The 19,759-nt window shown below is 42.3% G+C and overlaps 1 protein-coding gene across 6 annotated transcripts in view; it reads left to right on the forward strand.

Moving 5' to 3' along the window:
* Positions 1-720: 720 nt before the first annotated feature.
* ESRP1 (epithelial splicing regulatory protein 1) overlaps positions 721-19,759 on the forward strand; it is a 37,340-nt gene continuing 18,301 nt past the window's right edge. For 5 of the 6 annotated variants that reach the window (XM_042036077.1, XM_042036075.1, XM_042036072.1 and 2 more), the window contains exons 1-11: positions 722-1,160; positions 1,367-1,495; positions 2,346-2,459; positions 4,871-4,985; positions 12,323-12,421; positions 12,521-12,575; positions 14,437-14,547; positions 14,634-14,766; positions 14,852-14,894; positions 16,186-16,487; positions 18,039-18,257. In XM_042036077.1, the coding sequence (XP_041892011.1) occupies positions 1,029-1,160; positions 1,367-1,495; positions 2,346-2,459; positions 4,871-4,985; positions 12,323-12,421; positions 12,521-12,575; positions 14,437-14,547; positions 14,634-14,766; positions 14,852-14,894; positions 16,186-16,487; positions 18,039-18,257 (1,452 nt within the window). In that variant the 5' untranslated portion in view covers positions 722-1,028. Of the gene's footprint in view, positions 1,161-1,366; positions 1,496-2,345; positions 2,460-4,870; positions 4,986-12,322; positions 12,422-12,520; positions 12,576-14,436; positions 14,548-14,633; positions 14,767-14,851; positions 14,895-16,185; positions 16,488-18,038; positions 18,258-19,759 lie in introns of all 6 variants that reach the window. The other variant, XM_042036078.1, reaches the window with a different exon arrangement.

The following is a 19,759-nucleotide window of genomic DNA, read 5'->3' on the forward strand; positions in this document are numbered from 1 at the left end:
GAGCATTATGCATTTAAAATAGAGATTTTAAAATAGAGATTTCACCGTGAAACGAGAGGTTGTCACAAGGGCCAAAATCACCAGCTCATCGAGGGAAGGCTGCGACGGCCAAACCAGCCAGCTGTTAACACACACGACTTGATCCGCCGTGCCAGAGCCGTACAGAAGCTGCGATGCCGCTGCCTTCAGGACGACAGAGGAAAAGGCTTCACCGCCCTGAACCTCTGGTCTGCCTCGGCAGCAGCAGCTCCGGGGGCAGCCGGCCCGCACGCCGCCACAGCGCTCCCAGGCACCACACTCGGCCCCGGCGGCTCCCGACCAAAGCGGGAGACCCGCCGGGGCTGTCACGAGCGGCGTGGCCATCTCCCCTCGCCTTCCGTCCGGGGGACAGGGCTGCCCGCGGACGCAGAGCCGAGCTGCCCTCTGCGACAGGTCCCGGCAGGACCGGGCGCCCCCGCCCCGTCGCTGAGGAGTTGCACCTTCCCGGTGCAGCGCGCCTCGACGGCGGAAGCCGCAGCCCGGCAAGCTCCGGGCCGCCGTCAGGGCACGCTGAGGCTCCTCAAGGGCCCGGGGCTGCTCCTCCACCGCCGCGCCCCCGCGACCCGTCCGCAATCCCGGCCCCTCGCTCCGGCTGCCGCCTCCGCCGCGCTGCCACGTCCCCGCCCGGCGGGGCCAATGGGCGGCGGCGCCAGGTGTGTGTTACCTGCACCACGTGGGCCGGGGGTGGGCAGGTGGTGCCGCGGCCCCGCGCAGAAAAGCTCGCAGCCATTGCGCCCTTCCCAGGGCTGCAGCTGGTGTGGGAACGGCTGCCACTCACCTCGGGGGAAAAGGGGGGAGCTGTGCGCCTCCCCCACGCCGGGTCCTTGGGGAGTGAGGTTGCAGGTGGGGGGTCTGCCGCTTGGGTCTCGCTTGGAAGCGTCTGGGGCAAGAAAAGTTTCCGGCTTCTTCTCTTTCCCCCCCACCCCCCTCCTTTCATTCCTCCTTTTTCTTTCTCTCCTTTTGATCCTTTCTCCTGGCTCGGTGGCACCATGACGGCGTCTCCCGACTACCTGGTGATTCTCTTCGTGACCACGGCGGGCACCAACGGGGCAAGGTTGGGCTCAGACGAGCGAGAGCTGCTCCAACTCCTGTGGAAAGTGGTCGACCTGAGGAGTAAGGAGGTACTTTCACCCGACGGGGGAGCACCCCGACCTGCTGCTCCCCTTGGCGCCTGCCATGCTGGATGCGGGCAGGGCGGTCTCGGTGCTGGGCTGGTAACGGGTGCCCCAGGCTGGAGCAAGCTCTGGTGGAGGGTAGGGGCTGGTGCTGCAGGTGGGGATCTCTAGCCGGGAGAGCTGACTCACCCCCTCCTCTGCTTTCTCTGGAGCTGGGGCGCCTGCATGACGTGCTGGTCCGGCCTGACCACACAGAGCTGACGGCTGAGTGCCAGGACATCACCCAAGTGGATGTGGAGAGCCTGGCACTGGCTCCACCGCTGGAGCAGGCACTGAGACAGGTGACACCCCATAACTGGCTGCTAAGTGCTGGTTTCCTTTGGGAGTTCCCCCATGGGGTAGAGGTGGTATCATCATCTGCTTATCCCCACCATCAGAGCAGAGGAGCCTGGCACAGGAGCACCACATGTGTGGGTCAGGAAGCCTATATGTGTAGGGCTTTGTGGGCATTTCTCCCTTGCCTTTTGCTTATTTGCCTTGGGAGGAACTGAAACCCAAGAGAGGAAGTTTAGGGTCAGCTATTTCCCTGCTCTGCTCTCCTGCCAGGCTGGACCCTGAATGAGTCCCAGCTGGAGGTGGGAAGTGTTGGAAGAAGCCAGCCTTAGGTGTCCCCTGAAAAGGCTAGGCGGTGGCAGGCCCTGTTAAGACTTGTGCTCATCAGTCCTGGGAAGGTGATGATGCTGAATCCTCTAGAGTAATGAGCAGGTGTGTGTGATTCCCACTAAGGGTAGGGCTGAAAGCATGTCTTCTTTTTGACATGCTTAAGTGCCCAGTCTGAAAAGCTCTTCTGCCCCACTACTGCCTCAGCTCTCTGCAATCAGCTCTGTCTCATTGCAGTGCTCTTGCAAATATTGAAAAGGATTTTTTTCTGTGATGTGGGCTGTCTGTGTAGCCATATCTCATTAGAAGGGGGAAAAGGGGTGGTTTCCTTCCGAAGATATTTATCATGGAAGTTAATATGTTCTTAGTTAGTAAGAAACAAATCTACAGAAGTGAAGGAGTAGGCTTGTATGGAAAGGAATTCCAGCTCCATATTCCGGCTGCCCAGGAGTAACATGTTATCAGCTGATGACACTGCCTAGTGGAGCCACTCTGGTCTTTGTAAAATGTATGTCTTGTTCCTGCCAACAGTTTAATCAGTCCGTGAGCAATGAGCTGAACATTGGTGTGGGTACTTCTTTCTGTTTCTGTACTGATGGACAGCTGCACATTAGGCAGGTTCTTCACCCTGAAGCTTCCAAAAAGGTATGTAGTTGTAGCTTGTTTGACTCTTAATGTGTTTTTTACAATTTTTTGCAAAACAAATCAACTTCTCTTTAGTATGAGCGTACCTCCACACAACCATAGCACAAATATCACTCATATGTTAATGTGCTTACCAGGCTAAAGAGCCTGTCTGTGTGGAAGGCATATGCAGTGCCCTGTCCTTATGTAGCCTTGAGATGCCTTTTTAAGTTAAATCAGAAGGAAGATGCTCTTAAATGTTTGAGAAAGGAGCAATGTATTGACAGTACTTGTAGCTCCTACAGGGTTAACAGATGGGATTTGGGATTGTTGCTAAATAATTAACCACCTTAATCATAAACTGTCTTTTGAAATTTTACATTCATGCTTAGCTACAGCAACTTTCAATCTTTATGTATTCAGTTGATGCTCCAAGGACAGTGTTTGTATTTGTAAGGAGCTGAACAGTAGTTTCAGGCAGGCTATGAGTGATGATTAGTCCCATAGTCTAGAGTTTTCTATAGCTTCAGAGTTGCCAAATCACTAACAGTGTTGTGAAGTCCTGCCTGCTTTTTGTTAGTGATAGGGTTGCAGCAACATGTGAGTCTCTCTAGTTCTGAAATAACTGGCTCAATATTAATAACACCTCATTTTGTGGTTTGGTATGAACATGCATTGCTCTGTAACTGAGTTGTTCTGCTCCTCTCATTGTATCTGACTTCTGTGCAATTTGCTGCTTCATCTTTGAAGGGACACTGCTGCAAGTTGGTGCTGTTCCAGAAGTGATACTGAATGAGCTTGGTTGTAATACTTGTTTGTGCTTTAAGTATTTATGGCTTTGAAGGCTTAGAAGAGAACCAGTGAGCATGATTCACAGTGAAGGGACAGTTCTTACATATGTAACTTGTCTTCTATGATATATATTATGAGAAAACATGGAAACAGATTAAGACTTTCTTCTTGGCTAATAAAGTAAAACTTGTCATCCATTTAAACTATGTGGATAAAAGAAGGAGCACATCTTACAATTATTTAAGCTGGTTTGATGTTAGGGACCCTTTATCTGTATCATCACAAGATCACAGACAGGAATCAAGTGTTCATCAAAATCTTCTGTTGCTGTTTTGTTAAGAATTGTCCATTTGACATTCGTTCTGTGCTGCCTGTAGATTAAGTAAACCAGATGCTTATGAGACTTGCAATAGTTTTTTAATGAATACCCTAATGCAGGGATCAGAGTGTGGGATCACTAAAATCCAGATAGAAATATATATCTTTTCAAAAGCCTAGTGATTTCTGCCTAAGATATCCATTCTGAACCCATCTAGCAACTCCTGGTATTCAGAGAATGAATTAACATCAGCCATTCCAAAAGAACATAAATGAAGTATGGAACTTCATTTCACATCAAGGAAGAAAATCATGCTAAAACTAGAGCAGGAAATGTTGGCAAGCCCATCTGCATTTTCATAAGTCTTTAAAGAATATCGTTTGCTTAATACACCTGTCCATATGCTAAGATAAGCTGTAATGTTTTCAAAGCAGAACTTGTTTTAGAGCCTACACTTCCTTCTTTGGGCTCCCTAAATGGGCTTTCACACAGCCTGCTATCTGTTATAATGCCAATGCTAAGTAGTTGTTATATCCCAGAAGGGCCTTACATGTCTTGCAGGCAGCAAACAGCCAAAAGGAATATGAAGTATTCTGTCTGGGGTGAATAGCTTGCACTGGTTTCAACAGCTACCCCCAAGACTTTTCCATGTCTTCTTTCCACTCCCCCAAAAATTAAAAGCATGTGGTAGATGTAGTGGTGAGGCAAGAAGGGTTTCATTGACTCCTGGTGGGCTACATAACTTGCTTGTGGCTTTATATGCTGCTGTTAAAGCAGTTACCATGCATAGGCTGACAAGCTCTGCACCATGCCAAGCCCTCATCTGCACAGTCAGATTTTTTGGTTGTTTTTTGTTTGTTGGGAATAAATATTTGAAGTGTGACTATTCTCTGAAAACAGCCTTTTCTATAAATTAAAATATCTGCTAGTCTTGCAAAGTTTGGTTGGTTTTACAGACTGAACTGACTACCCTCTGGCTTTATACAGTTAAAATTGCAATCAAGAGTTGATGATAAATGTTGCAATAGGAGGTATTTGCTCTGCTACATATGTATTGGATTTGAAGCGCTACTAATAATGGCAAATGTTTCTCTGGCAGTGCAAAAGCACATTTCTCTTATTAAACAATATAAAGAGAAAGCTGTTTAGGCAAAAAAGTTTATGAACATACTTATCTGGCTAAGAAGAGCTATGTGAGTTTCTCTCAGCAAAGGCGTTTTGTGCTTCCTAGCTATTCTACAGAAATTGTTAGAAAGCTCGGTATCTAGACACAAAGTAGATTAAACTCACACTGACAGTGGTTACTTTGTTCCTTTTACAGAATATTTTACTGCCTGAATGCTTCTACTCGTTTTTTGACTTGCGGAAAGAGTTCAAGAAGTGTTGCCCTGGCTCACCTGAAGTTAGCAAACTCGATGTTGCAGCCATGACAGAATGTATCCTTTTAACAGTGACTGTATCTCTGCTGCTGTTATAGCCTTGGCTGAATTTTAGGACAGAGGCGCATGAGTAATGCTTGCAACACATGTTTAGGGGTGGTATAACTTTAATGAGTAACTCGGAGCTGTACTGAGTTTTCTCACAAAGATAAAGATAAAAATGTATGAGGGTGAATGCTGCCATGGAGAAAATCCTGTATTTCTTCTTGACTTCTGTATGTTTTCTTTACTACCTTTATAGTTGTCTCTCTTTAAACTTCACAGTTTAGTGTAACCAGCACATTTTTTCAAATTGCTGTTGTGAATTGTAATATAAAAGTTTGAGGTTTGAGTTTCATTGCATCAGTTAGATTTTTATTTTATTTTTAGGCAGGAGCAAATGTTGGGAGACCACCTTAATTTTCATGAGAGGAAATGGTTATTCTTGAAGTGACCTTGTAGTGAATCTGTAACACAGGAATGAACCTAAGGCAGGGATGCTGTTGGCACATGTGGTATTCAGTCTCCTAGAAGGTGCACATGCTGCACCTCACAGGGTGAGGCTTGGCTGGCACCAAGATGCAACCAGTAGTATGTTTCCATTTTCAGTGATAGGGATGTCTAAAATTACCTTCTGAATAGTCTGAAATGGTCTGTAACCCCATCCTGTCTGGCTCTTTCCTAGTCTGAGCTTGAAAGCTGAAGCTGTGATTTGGCCGTGCCTTCTTCCTTCCTTCCCTGGCTGTGATTTGGCCGTGCCTTCTTCCTTCCTTCCCTGGCAGTCTCCCCTCTTGCTGCATGCTTCAGTCCTCATCCCAAACATGTTCTTGGACACAGAATTACTGAGCTATTGAAGTAGTGGTCACGAAATTCAGGTATCAAGGAGGAATAAAGGAATTTGAGAGGTTTGTTATTGGTGGTTGATGTTGCTGCTACTGTCTTTATTAACTTTTCCTCTGACTTGCTTATTGTGTCCATAGAGTAGTTGCCATTAAGAGCTGATGTCTGCGGCTTCAGAATTATTTTGGCCTTTCACTGCAGGACTAGTATTCCCTGGGCTTTGTACCTGTCAGGGGCGTAAAATACACATGTGGGGTGGTTTTTTGTGTTTAACCATTCTGCTCTGCTTTGTTATCTGCAAATTAAGATTAATCTCTGCTAGTGAAGGGGCAAAAATTACTTTTCTCCCTACTCTGATGGAAAGCAGTACACTTAGAGTAGGAATCTGAATCTTTACATAGAAATGAAATGTTGTGGTGCATAGAAACTGGATGATGGAGACTTCTTAAAGTTATGGTTAAAAACTTAATACCTTGTTTAGGGAATGCTTTGACATGATCTGGTGAAATTAAAGACAATGAATGACTTCAGCTGTTTCAGAGAGTTGCCCTTGGTTTCTCCTTATGTGACTATTTGGGTTATGTCCTTCCGCTGTGGAAGGAGTTGTATGGCTGTAGCTACCTGGAGCGTCACTGGTCAGCTAAGGCATGGTGATGGACCGTGTGCTCCCTGCCTGCTGGGAGAGGGGGGCAGACCACCCTGTGTTACCTGACTGTCAGGAAGTCCCTAGAGTCATGCTGCCTGAGAGTAGTTTTGGCAGTTGCCAATAATATTTTCTCCAAGTTCCTGGAGGTTCCTAGTCAGTCTATCCAAATGCACTCAGCTTGAGTCTGAGGTCTGGATAAGACATGCTTTTTAAGGTATATAAACCTAACTGCATTCTGGTCTTATATTAATTTTTGTGGGTTATCTTGTTTTGTAACTGCTGAGGCTCTTATTTGTAGACTTGCTATGTTTATGCAACATGGCTGAAATCAACTGTCTCTATATTATTGTGTGGGAGCTGAGAATGTGGAGACCAAAAAGGGCAAAACAATTTTTGTTCTTCTTTCATTGACAAATATGATAATTTTCTTTCTCCTCACTTGCTGAAATGTATCAACTTCATCTCCTCTGTGTCAGAAGCTGTACAGGTTATTTGCACCTGGAGACCATGGGCATGTATGTGATGTTTGGGATAAAAAGACTGCTTAAACAGGTGCTAGTCTAAAGACTATTTCCAAAAGTTGTGTGCAGAGTTGTTCAGTTTTTTCCTTCATGTGTGGGTATGCTAGGGTGAGGGACACAAAACCAAATCAGAAACAAGTGCAGTAGGTTGAAATGAAGCTGCATATTAGGTCATAGAATCTCACCAAGCTCTTTTTATTCTTGTAGAAAGTGCAGTTTCTTGGCCTTATAGCTAAAGAGGGTGTATGAGGGGAGTCTTCCATGATTTCGGCCACAGAAACTATACTGTGCCAGATACATTAGCATTTGATGAGGACAGAATGTTTAAGTATGGCGCTAAGGTGCTGATTACATATTCAAGAGACCTGCCTTTACAGACTGGTAGAAGCAGGAGTAGAATGACTTTTGGGCACATCCCTTCATGTACTTACCTCTCCATTTTTCTGTGCGTAAGCTGGTTGTGATGAGTAAGAGGAAACTTTTATGATATGAAATAGTTAGGAGAAAGCTGGCTATTAATCTACAGTCATTTAAGTTATTAAAGTCTTCAAAAGCTTTTGTTTTGATGGGTCACTTTTGATTAAACAACAAATTACAGACAAATGGGGAATGTATATTACTGTTCCCAGCTGTCAGGGGAGATGACTTCCTACTGCACAGTCAATTCCAGACATATATTTCAGTATACAGCACACTGGATTGTTGGTGCTTGGCTATGTATTTCCTGCAGACAAGGCAAGCACAATCTTGAAAAAGAGCATAGAGATAATAGACTGAATAACTCTCTGGGTTATTCTTCCTTTAGAATGTACTGTGGACTTACTCTCTCAGGAGGCTGCTTGAAATTTGTGTGCGGCAATGAAACCATGCCAAACCCAAGAGCTTAGGTGAAAGCTTTACAAATCTTTACTCCCAACCCCCGCAAGAAGTTATACATTTCATGTACAAACAGCCGCTGATTTCTTTTAGTTCAAGGTAAAGCAATGTTTAAGATGCTGTGAAATTCAAGGGACCAAGGCAGAACTGAGACTAGTTGTAATTATCTCTGAGCGCTACTGCTGCCTAACTCATGGTGTCAAAACAGTTCTTGTGTATGAGACAGTTTTCTGGCAGACTTTGTCAGGATTGTGTAAGTGTAATGACAGCAGGACAATTATGAAAAATTTTGAGTAACAAAACTTGAGAGAAGGGATCATGTTGCAGCAGAGAAAAGAACTTGGGTCTGTTGATTTTTTTTTTTTTTTTTTTTTTTTTTTTTTTTTTTTTTTTTTTTTTTAAATGTGTAAGCATACAAAAGGAGCAGGGTTGTTCTTGCACCCTCTACCTCCCATACTTGCTGCACTTCTTGATTTGCAAAGCTTGCTGAGCCAGTTTTCACCTTGTGAGTGCCTTCAGGGTGGAGTGAATAAAGCTTGCATGACTATTCATATTAGATTTGCAGAAGACTCATCCTTTGCCTCGAGATTGGGTGTGCAGAAGCCATTAAATGGCAAGTAGCTCTTGCTTCCTCCAGTATCTGGTTTGCTCCACTCACTTCTGAACTGGATTTGTGAGAATAACTTCTTACTAGGAGTATCTGTCAGTGTTGTCAGTAGAAACTCAGAGACACTTCAGAACAGCTTGTTTGATGTGCTGGATATTGTAGTACTGAAATTTGGTTTGTTGGGGCTTAATTGAAATTGAAATCTTGATTTGTTTTTGGGTTTTTTACCTGGGTGTCTTGGAAACAATAACATGGAGCACAATTATTACCAATAGTGCTTAACTCTGGCAATAAAAAGCCCGTATTTGGGTATTAGCTGAGAATCTTGGATTTGCTATTTGTATCTCCTGTGACAGTACTCAGGAACTGGGTAATATTATATTATCTTTATGCAAAGTATTATGTAGAAAGATGTAATCTTCTGTCTGAAGGAACTTAAATAAGAAACAGAGCAAAGGGGAAAGGATCAGTGTAGGGCAAAATGGCAATGCTGTTTCATGTCATCTCAGGTTAAGTTAGTCATTCAATAAGAAAGGAGTTAAGAGACAGTGGGAAGGAATGAGTCTTGGAGGGCACTGGCAGTGAGTGAAGCTGTGGTCATGAATCTGAGGAAATGATTTAGAAATTTCTTCCATATTAGAGAGGCAACCCAAATATAGAATGTCTTCCTTCCTGCTCCCTTTAATTTGCTGAGTGTTGCAGGAGGTGGTACAATAACTGCACACCAAGGTTAGGTAGTTCCTTGTTTCCCATCCTGCCTTATTTGGGACTATCTGTTGTTTAATTAAGAACATACATGTAGATGCTACTGCATGTAGTAGCTTTAGACAGCCAGGTCTGGTTTCTAACACTTCTTTAAATGTGAAATTGGATTATCCACTGCAATTGTCTTTCTCCAGTTGCCAGGAGAGGCATCTTTTTAATATAAATGTACAGAGACACATGTGTGGTCTCCTATCCCCTTATAGAACAAGTGGTGAGTGTTATAGACTATTTCATTAATATTTTTTCCCAAGTACCATAATTTCTAGTGCCCCTGTCCATAGGAGTCTACCTCTATGTAGTCAATCTATTTCATTAGAGTACAGATTTTCACTTAGTAGTATTAACATGCTCTTTACATGTGCAGAAAACGATCAGTTTTCTTCTCCAATCTTGCCTAAAAGCTTTTAACTAATCACAGGTGAAGGTGTGAGGTTATGCCTGCAAAAATATTGATTACTTTCTTCTTCCCCTCCTCTGTGTTTGTATTACTCTAGAGTTTGGCACAACTGACTCCCTGTGTCTGACAACTGGTACTAGCTTCTCTTAGCACTAGAGCATTTTTAGGAACTACTTCTCCCATGGATCAGTGTCTTCAGAAAACATTTTCACCAAAGAAAATTATTGTGGGGTGGGGTAGTTGTTTGTTTTCCTTGTGTGATGGCCTCTCTTCAGATTCCTAGCCCTTTCACACTGCTGCATTCCCCTCTCTGAATGCTGATCACTTGTAGGGATCTTTGGCTCAGCACAAAGGAAATATTGAAATGTCTTTTCAGTTCTGACAGCACAGTCTAACAGCCAAGCACATGTGTATGCATGTCCCCTGCTGGAATAGCTATTGAAACTCCTGCCCAATTTCTCTTGATTTTTGACAGAGGAAACACATTTTTAAAATCTTCATAAAAATTGGTCAGGAAAGACCAGGGTTCCAACACCAGCACCATAAACAGCTTCTGGTTCCCTGTATGAACAGCAGAGGCTCTGCACAAGCCCAGTGCAGAGCTGCTAGATGCTACAGGGGGAATGGTGTCAGGAAAGGGAGGAGAAGCACTACTCTACTCTGATATACAAGGTGCCCAGAAACATCTGTGTGGTGCTGCTTAGGCACCCTCTCTGTGAGGGAGGCTGTTTGTGGGTTATTTTTCTTTCCAACCCCCCTTTCCCAGGGGCAGAGGAGGAGGAGGTGAGCTTGAGTTTAAAGCTTAGGAGAGACTGCGATGAAGAAATTTTTTGTTGTCACAAATAGTTGTAATCTCTTAAACCATGCTTTGGGGTTGCTCAGGATTTTTGGCTTGGTTTTTAAGAAAACTATTTAATGTTCCTAGTACTTTATCCCAAAGAAGGTACCAGGAGGGGGAGGGTAAAGGCAGTGACTAGCAAGCTATTTATAGTCAAGCAGTTGGAGGGGAGGAATCACTGGTTTAAGTATTCTGTTTTTTAAACTATCATAATACACTTAAGCTTCAAATGTTCTTCTAAGACTAAGCATCATCCTCTCACATTCCATACTTCCATGCACACTTAAAACTAACAAAATCTCAAAATCAAATTAGCTTCAAGTGTATTGTGTTGGCACAGCAGCTTTCCTTTCCTTGCTGTGGAAGAGGAATGCATTAATTCAGTTGGAGTTATTTTTCATCTTTCAACAAGACAACTGTTAAACAATTTAAAAAAAATTTTTTTTGTAGAACTGACTTGCAATCATCCTACAAATAATAGGGAAGACTTTAGCTCACAGAGAAATTCGTGCTGGCTCACCTGATGATGATACAACAAAGCTGCTGTGAGGTGTTTGTTTCTAACAGAAACTCTTCTGTTCCCTGCACTTCATTTAGGCATCTGACAACTCAAATGTTGCTCAGCTCTAGGTGGAGAAACCAGGTTTCGTCTTAAGAGGAAAGTTATCTTGGACTATGAAGCAACTTTTGAGCATCATATAGTGCAGACTGGAGCATTTGAAATGTGTTAATGTGGTCTGGGGGGAATGTGGGCAAATAATTGGTGCACTTGACTGTTTTCAATGTGTTGCATTACTGTACCTTCCTGTATGGATGGGTCTTGTTTAAGAATCTGTCATTTTTGCTCTGAAGTCTTGATGCAAACTGATAAGGCAAGTAAAAATGCAATGTTTATTCCCAGATTTCCTTATTTCTTGTTCTGTTCTTGATTATGTTTTTTACCCTTCAGTCCTCAAAGAAAATGAGTGAAAAAGACCTTTTTAAAAATTTGCTTCATAAATAATGGAGTAGGGTTGCAAGTAATCTTACAGTCCTGTAGCCTGGTGTTGGAGAGGGGCAAATATGATGGAAAGCAGGAAATACCATAGTCAACTCTGTTTAAAGTTGTCTGAAAAATGATGGTGTATGCAACTTAAATCAGCCTCCCTTTATGAATGTGGGGGGATTTTTGGTCTTTCTATGGCCTGTCTTTCTAGGATAGGAGGCTTCCTGCTCTATATTGCAGTCATTTCCAAAATCCTTCAGACTGAATCTGTGGGTTGTGGGGCTCTGTTTTACCTCTTGACAAAATACATGAGTGGTGTACTCTAACCAGGTTCTCAAAATGCTTCTGTGCAACGGCACAAAACTTGGGTTATAACTTCTAATAGGCAACATTTAGATGAGGTGTCATTAATTAATTTTGTTGAAGTGGTAAGATACTGATTCTACTTTGGCACTTACTTGGTTGAAAAGCATGTGGTATATCCCTCTATTTCTGGAGCTTTTAGTTGATTGATTGCTTCTCCTTCCCCAAATTTGTCCCTAAAAATTAAAGAGAATGTTAATTAAACAGGACAGGGCTTCGGTCTCTTCCACATGCAGAAGTGTATCTGTCAAACATATATTTAATATGTCCATGAATTATATATGTCCTTATTGTGGGGTGCCATGCTCACAGACACTTTCTGGAGTGACCTCACACTCCCACAGGTGGCAGTAGCTAGAGGCCAAGGCAGAGCAGCTAATGTATCCCAGCGGGAAAATGGATTAAATCTTCCCCTGAGAAGCAACATACCATCAAGGATAACATGAGAGTGTGTTGCCCTAGCAGGAAACCAATTAGAAATCTGTTTGGTGATGATTGACTTAACTCCAGCATAAAGATTTAAATCTTGACAAGAACAGTCCAGCGTTTCCCTATGGAGCCTCTCAAGTTGAAGATATGGGGAATATTATTTTAACATTATTATCTGAACCACACAGTAAGTGATTGTGATGAATGTGTTTTCTCTGTTCCTTTGGTTTTGTTGCCTGTCCTGTATGTTGACAAAATAGGAAATAACTTGTGCTGTATTTCATAGATCACCGATTTACAGATCCAGAAAGAGTGAACTACAAATTTGAAAGTGGGCCTTGGTAAGTACTTCCTCCCTCTTCTTGTTGCACATGTTTTAACCCCCACTACCTTTTGTTTAAAGTTACTGTTTAGATAAGCTGTACTTCTCTCTATTCCTAACCTGAAAATAGCTGTTACCATTATTATTATTTACCTTCCCACTGCCATGGGAATTGATTAGATCCTTGAAGTGGGAAAGGAATCTATGATCAGATACAAGCATGTTTTCTTGTTAGGCTTCAGTGTTGCCTGTTAGCTGCTGATACTTCTGTGTTCTGCTAATAAGTGCTTATAATGGGTGCTGAGTGTGTTGTGCTATTAACAAAGAATGTAAGCAATGTTTCAGAAATAACCCTATTAGTTACTAATTCTTGCACTCTTCCTGCAATTTACTACACAGGTACTGCATATACACTTTTTTTATTATTTTTTTTTAGTAGTGAAGAAACACTTTCATAAGGATATTGTGCCAGAAATACAGTGCTACCACTCAGTTGTTTAAACTGTGGTGATTCTTATTCCCAAATATGTTTTAAACATAAAGCTTTATCTGCTTTTGTTGCCTGCTTAGTTTTTGGGTTTTTTTTAAATTTAACTGTTCTTTTTCTAGGTATAAACTTTCTCAGATTTTTCTCAGTGGTTTTCTTGATGATCCCTGTGCAATATCACAAGATAATGGTGTTAAACTGACCTTATTTATATTCCCATCTTGCACAAACACTTACTTCCCTCTTTCAGATTAAGGATCTGTCATAATGGTAGACGATGCTTATACTTTTGAAGCAAAAGAAGTAAGAAAAAATGCAACATTGGCAGAACTTTCCAGAGAGATTAGCTCTGGGGCTATGTTCAGCATTGTTCTAAGCTTTTTCCTTTTCACTAACAAAATTCTGGGATGAGGTGGAAGATTCACATTTTATTTTAGAAAATGAGAAGTACAGAACTAGGAGGCAAGGGGGAACAGTTTGAGACAGACAACTACAGAAAGGCCACCTGAGAAATTAAAATGTGAGTGAGAAACATGACCGTTCAGGCATACCATAGCCCTTTTGTGTGAGGAGTCCTCTACTGCTGAACAACACTTCATCTACTTAATCAATCATATAAGCTCTTCCATGCAAAAAAAAAGCTGCTCTTGAAATAGCCAGAAAGGCAGGCTTAGGTAGCTGTGAATGTTTTGTTGTACTTGTCACTTTCAAGAAATAAGAGAACAAAAGACTGTGGTAATGACCAGTTAAACCTGGCTTTCTGTGGCTAAGCTATTCCCATGCTAAGCAGCCAATGTAGCCTTTAGCTATATTAGTAGCACAGTGATGGCCCGAACCTGCAACGTTAAGGCTCTTCGGGCCAGAGTCCTGTGTGTGCTGAGTACAGCCCTGAACAGATTTGGTCTTGGCTTGTGACTGGTTCTTACACACTGTCATAGTAGAAATAAGCACTAATCTCTTACATCTAATTGCTCTGCTTCAATTTCTACCTAGCTAGATTAGAACAGCAAGTACTTGATTTTTACACCTGTAACCCTCTTCAGATAATGGATAAGCCCAAATGATGTCAAGAGAGGAAAGTAAACTGGGAATATGATTAAAGAAATGACAGCTCAAAGAGCAAATGTGGTAAAGCAGGAAAGGGGAACTTGGAAAGGGGCAGCTTAACAAAGCAAACTTTCCCTTGGAGAGACTTGTAGAGTGGCTTTCAGTTGCTGTGTGTCTTTGGATAGTGGTGGCACTTGGGCCTCACTGCCTTGGCAGGGTCATCCAGCAGACATGGAGCAGGGACAGAAGCCTGTGCCTGAAGTACAAATGACAAGCAGACAGGGTAGTGTGTGGCAGATACTAGAGGCAGATGTCTCTGCATTACTTCTTCTTTCTGTGCCTGCAGCAGCAAGATGGAACTTGTGGATGACAATGCTGTTATCCGAGCAAGAGGATTGCCATGGCAGTCATCTGACCAGGACATAGCGAGGTTCTTCAAAGGTCTAAATATTGCCAAGTTAGTAGCTAAGAACTTACTTGTACATTTGTAGCTCTTCAGCTGTGTAGGTCATGGAGTTTCATCTCTTGATTTAAATCTTGCAGAGGAGGTGCTGCACTCTGTCTCAATGCCCAAGGTAGGAGGAATGGGGAGGCTCTTGTGAGGTTCGTAAGCGAAGAGCATAGAGATCTAGCGCTACAAAGGCACAAGCATCACATGGGGAATCGATACATAGAGGTGCGTGACATGATGGGCTTTGAAATCCTCTTCTCAAAAGGAATGCAAATTGTATACCAATCATGTTCCTTTTTTTTTCCTTTAGGTATACAAGGCAACAGGTGAAGACTTCCTTAAAATTGCAGGAGGTAATTTTTAGGGGATCAAAAGGGATGGTTTGTTCCATCAGCATCTCTAACTTTTGGCTGCAAACTGCTCCTGTTGAATGTGGCCCTTTTTTCTGTCTTTGAACAAGCAGTTGGGTGGTGTACTGATTACTATGTATTCTGCTAGCAGCAGTCCAAGATGTTCCATGATTTATCTGTCCACCTCTCTTCCACATTCTTGCTTTTTTCAAGCGGCCTGTCAATCAGGATTTGATTGGGCAAAGTGACCTTGTATATGAATGTAATTTGTTAGGTGATCTTCATAATAGTGGGAATCTAAATGTTATTGATTGCTGAAAAAATGAAACCAAAGTACTTTTTGAAACAATGTCACTGCTCTTGCTGTGGAGGCTTGCACATCAAAACAAACATATCACAGTGTAAATACAAGGGATTTATAGAACTGATTTTCTTCGAATCAAATCTTTGCCTCAGACTTAATGGGGAGGCTTTAGGGGAAATGCTTATTTAAGAGGAATCTTGAAATATTTGCTGATAATTGAAAGGCTGCAAAATTTAAACTGGCTATCTGAGGTTGAGGCTTCAGAGTGGGAGAGGCTGTTAAGCTGTCACCTACATAGCTAACTGATAGGCTTGGTAGTAGTTACACCATTCAAAGTAAAGACATTGCATAGTGACATTTGTGAAGGATGGTGTGTGCCTGGTACAACCAAACCTTGCAGAATAAGAGAGCTGTAAGTGAAAGGACTGTATTAAGATATGAATTGTTGGCAGCTGCCTTTGAATAAGGCAGTGTTATGAGCATCACTGGTCTTCTAAAGGTACAGAAAATAGAATTGGCAGACTTTGACAGTTCTGTCGGGGTAGGATGAAAACCCTGAGCTGTCTTCAACATGCCCTTCCAACTTTCCTTCGCAGCGCAATTATCTGGGTACTTAGTTGCCATATGTTGTGGTTTCAGAGCATGCCAAGAGTATTCTGAAGTTAGAAAGACAAGGGGCACAGTAGCACAGGTACTGCTCACACAAGAGATTGACAGACTGCTTTTCTTGAGCTTTGAATGTTGCAAGTACTTCCTATTTTTCATTTGAATAAAGACTAATCTCATCTAAATGATGGAGTAACAATATTATACTTTAATGGGACACGTCCTATACAATATATCTAGTTTATCAGAGGGTCATCTTTCCTGGCTTTAGAGGCAAAAATTGTTCTACCTGCCCAAAAACTGCCTGTGGAGAGGATGTAGCTATGCTCATGATTTTACATAGTTGCCTGGACTGAAGTGCTTCTGTACCTTTTCTTGTTAAAGGTACTTCCAATGAGGTTGCACAGTTCTTGTCTAAAGAAAACCAAGTGATTGTCAGGATGCGAGGTCTTCCTTTCAATGTAACAACAGAAGAAGTGCTGACTTTCTTTGGCCAGCACTGCCCTGTAACAGGAGGAAAGGAGGGAGTCCTGTTTGTCACTTACCCTGACAGCAGGCCAACAGGGGATGCCTTTGTCTTGTTTGCTTGTGAGGAATATGCACAAAATGCACTGAAAAAGCACAAGGATTTGCTGGGGAAAAGGTACATTGAACTCTTCCGGAGCACTGCAGCAGAAGTTCAGCAGGTAGGTGTAAACCTTTCAAATGTTGTCCTCTTGTAGTCCAAACTTCTATGTTGTCAGTAGAGGAAGCAAATAATGCTTGGCCATGACTTGAAAACTTTTTCTTTTCTCAGTCTTGACTCTTGCTGGAATGAGTACTGTCTGAATTTCCATGAGACTTTGCTCCCTAGAAATGTAAGATCTTGTGGTATAGGGACGTTCTCAATCATATACAAATCTTTGGGGTTTTGGCTTCTGGTAGCTTTGTAAAATGTTGATGTGGATCTAGTGCTTTACACTACATATTCTGGATATGACTAAGTCCAATGATGATCTATTCAGAAGGACTGTTTAGCAACAAATCTTGATCTAAAAGATTGGTCTTTAGTCATTGACACAAAAAAGCAAAGCCTTTTGATGTAGTTGTCCTCTCCAGTGTACTGTATCTGAAGAATTCTACAAATTGTCTTTAAGGGCAGATCTCTGCCGTCTCCTGCAAGCACAAGCTACCTAGCAGAACTTTGAAACTAAGCCTGAAGAGTCTGACTTAACAGGGCTTGGTGAACCATTAATTGCAGCTAAGCTGTCAGGGAAAGGAAGTAGAGCTGAGAGGACTGTTTAAGTCTGCAAAAAAGATTTGCAGAGATTCAGTTGAAGTAAGTAACTTCTAGACATGATTCTAAAAGGTATCATGTATGATGCAAATCATAGCCATGTCATTGTAACCAAGAAACGTTGCAGCTCTGTTCTCCCCAATATGTAGAGATTTTAATGCCTTGTTTAAAAGGTGACACTACTGATGAGAAGGCAGAGCTGCAGTGCTCACTCTTGTCATTGCATTTTTCTCAAGTACTCTCATATGTTTGTTTAGTAAAACCTTCTGATAGCTGTATAAATGCAAATAAATATTAATCTTTCTCAGAGAAAGTTCAGGAGTAGTGACTGAATATTCAAGGAACTTTTCACTGGACAGGGTTTTTGCAGTTATTGTTATTAACAAGAAATCTCAAAGTGTAGCTGTCACAGGTACTGTGACTCAGTAATGCTTCTTCTTCTAATGTTTCTTGAATGGACTATGGGAGGCATGGTTAGGGATGTGTGGTAGTGAAATGTGCTTCTAGTTCCCAAACTCTACGAAAGTTTTGCAGAGGAGATATTTTTGGGTAGAAGTGTCATCGTGACTCTGTAGATGGTAGAATGTTTTAGGATAGTTTCACAATAAAAATACTGTAGATATATAGGTTTCATGTTCTAAGATCTCTACAGAGTGTTGCATTATCTGTTCAAGTAAGTTTCCCAAAACAAAACTGTTTTCAAGAAAAAAATCTGATGGGTTTTTAAAGCAATAGAATGACTATTTATCATAGAATGACTATAAAAGTGTGCTAGATTCTGAGCTTAAACCACAACACAGTGCTTAGAATTCAGATATTTTACAGTTAATATTTGGATCTAGCTCATTTGTTTCTTAAAATATGCCCAGAGTGAAAACAGGTGGCACTGGGGTTACATTTACTCCTTCTAAGTTGAAGAATGAGTAAGGAGGCTTCTGTAATCTGTTTTTGTTTTGCACAGGTGCTGAACAGGTGCTCTTCCACACCTCTCATTCCTCTCCCAACACCTCCAATTCTTCCAGTATTACCGCAACAATTTGTGCCTCCCACTAACATCAGAGACTGCATACGTTTGCGTGGTCTTCCCTATGCTGCTACTATAGAGGACATTCTGGAGTTCCTGGGAGAGTTTTCTACAGATATTCGCACCCATGGAGTTCACATGGTACTAAACCACCAGGTTGGTAGGCCACACGTTTCTAGCTGCTCTGCCAAATGCTTATATATATATATATATGAGTACAGTCCCCATTATGATATCTGTAGGGAAGCACCTTTGGGATTAGCACTAATGGTGTTAATGGGCTTCCAGCTGTCTTCTAAAAGTGTACTGGCAATAGATGACTTGAACCCTGCTGCGTCAGCTGCTGCATTTGCTGTAGAGTGGTTTCTTTCACTGAGACCCATGTGCTGAAAGCTAAGCCATAGTCTTGGAGGGGTTGGTGCCCCCAGAACAGCAGCCAGTGGTCCTGACCCCAGGCTTGAACTGAAGAGTCTTGCTCAACAGCATGCATGATTCTTCTTGTACCAGATGAGGAGTGCCTTCAAAACACAAGTGTGGGCAATGTTAGCTCTCAAAGAAGTGGTATGTCCCTGCTTTGCTGAACAATGTGCTGCAAGTATATCTGAGGACAAATGTGCCTGCAGCCTTCTAGAGACAGGAATTCCCATGTCAAAAGTCAGAAACTGAAGCTTGGGTTTCCTGTGTTGTTGCTTTCTCTAAACAGTCACAGCTAAGCACCAAGATTAACAGCTCATTGATGTGTATGAAGGGTCACATCTTTGCCATTGTTTTCTGGAAGCAGTTTCTACCAAAACCTTTAGAGAAAGGACTGTGCATTCTTGTGATCTTTATCTTTGTATTCTTGTGACTTCAGGGGGAGGAGTCCTTTAACTCTATGGAGATGCTCTGAGTGGTTCAACTGAACAAACTGATTATTTCTGTATAAAAATGATGGTTCTAAAATTGTTTCAGCTTAGGCTTAATGTCAACCAAAACTAAAAAATACTTCCTGATCCCGAAGTAGGACTTCTGTGTTTCAGGAATATGGGGATGGAAAAGAGACTGTAGTTATTTTAGTACCTGTCAATCTAAAGACATTCCTGTGTCTGTGAGGACTTGACCTAGCCAAGGCTAAAAAACTGTAATGAATGTGCAGTGCTGGGAGAGACTAAGAAAAGGTGCGGATATTAAGGCACAAATAATGATTTACAGTAGAATCAGCCCTTGACAGCACTAATGAAAGAACCTGGATGAAGAAATTCATGTGTGCATACAACCCTAAGGGCTGTCTGCCACCCTTGCCCTGCCCAAAGCTATCAGACTTTTTTTCCCTCCCTAAATACTGCTTTTGCCTGGCTACTAGATTTTTATCATTCTCCATGTTCCCAGGTTTCAACCCTCTTATCATAAATGACTGTGTGTAGAGGATGCTGATAAAGTTGTTGTTGTTGTCCCCTCCAAAATGAGAAGAACTGGCCCAGAACTTGAATTAGACCTGGCTTCAGATCTCTCTCTAGTTTTGGCTCCTTCAAATCAGCATCTGCATGTGGCTAAAATAACTCCTCCCAGTGGTGAATCCCACTCTTTTACAGATATAAAGATGTCTTTTTTTTTTTTCTCTGCAAGCTTATACCAAGTGTCAGGCTAGCTAGTACCCTACAAAAACATCCCAACCCCTG

Source organism: Corvus kubaryi, unplaced genomic scaffold (genome assembly GCF_017639235.1).
Source record: "Corvus kubaryi isolate FWS band 111438036 unplaced genomic scaffold, C.kubaryi_AGA036_p1.0 37385, whole genome shotgun sequence".
Classification (NCBI taxonomy): Eukaryota; Metazoa; Chordata; class Aves; order Passeriformes; family Corvidae; genus Corvus; species Corvus kubaryi.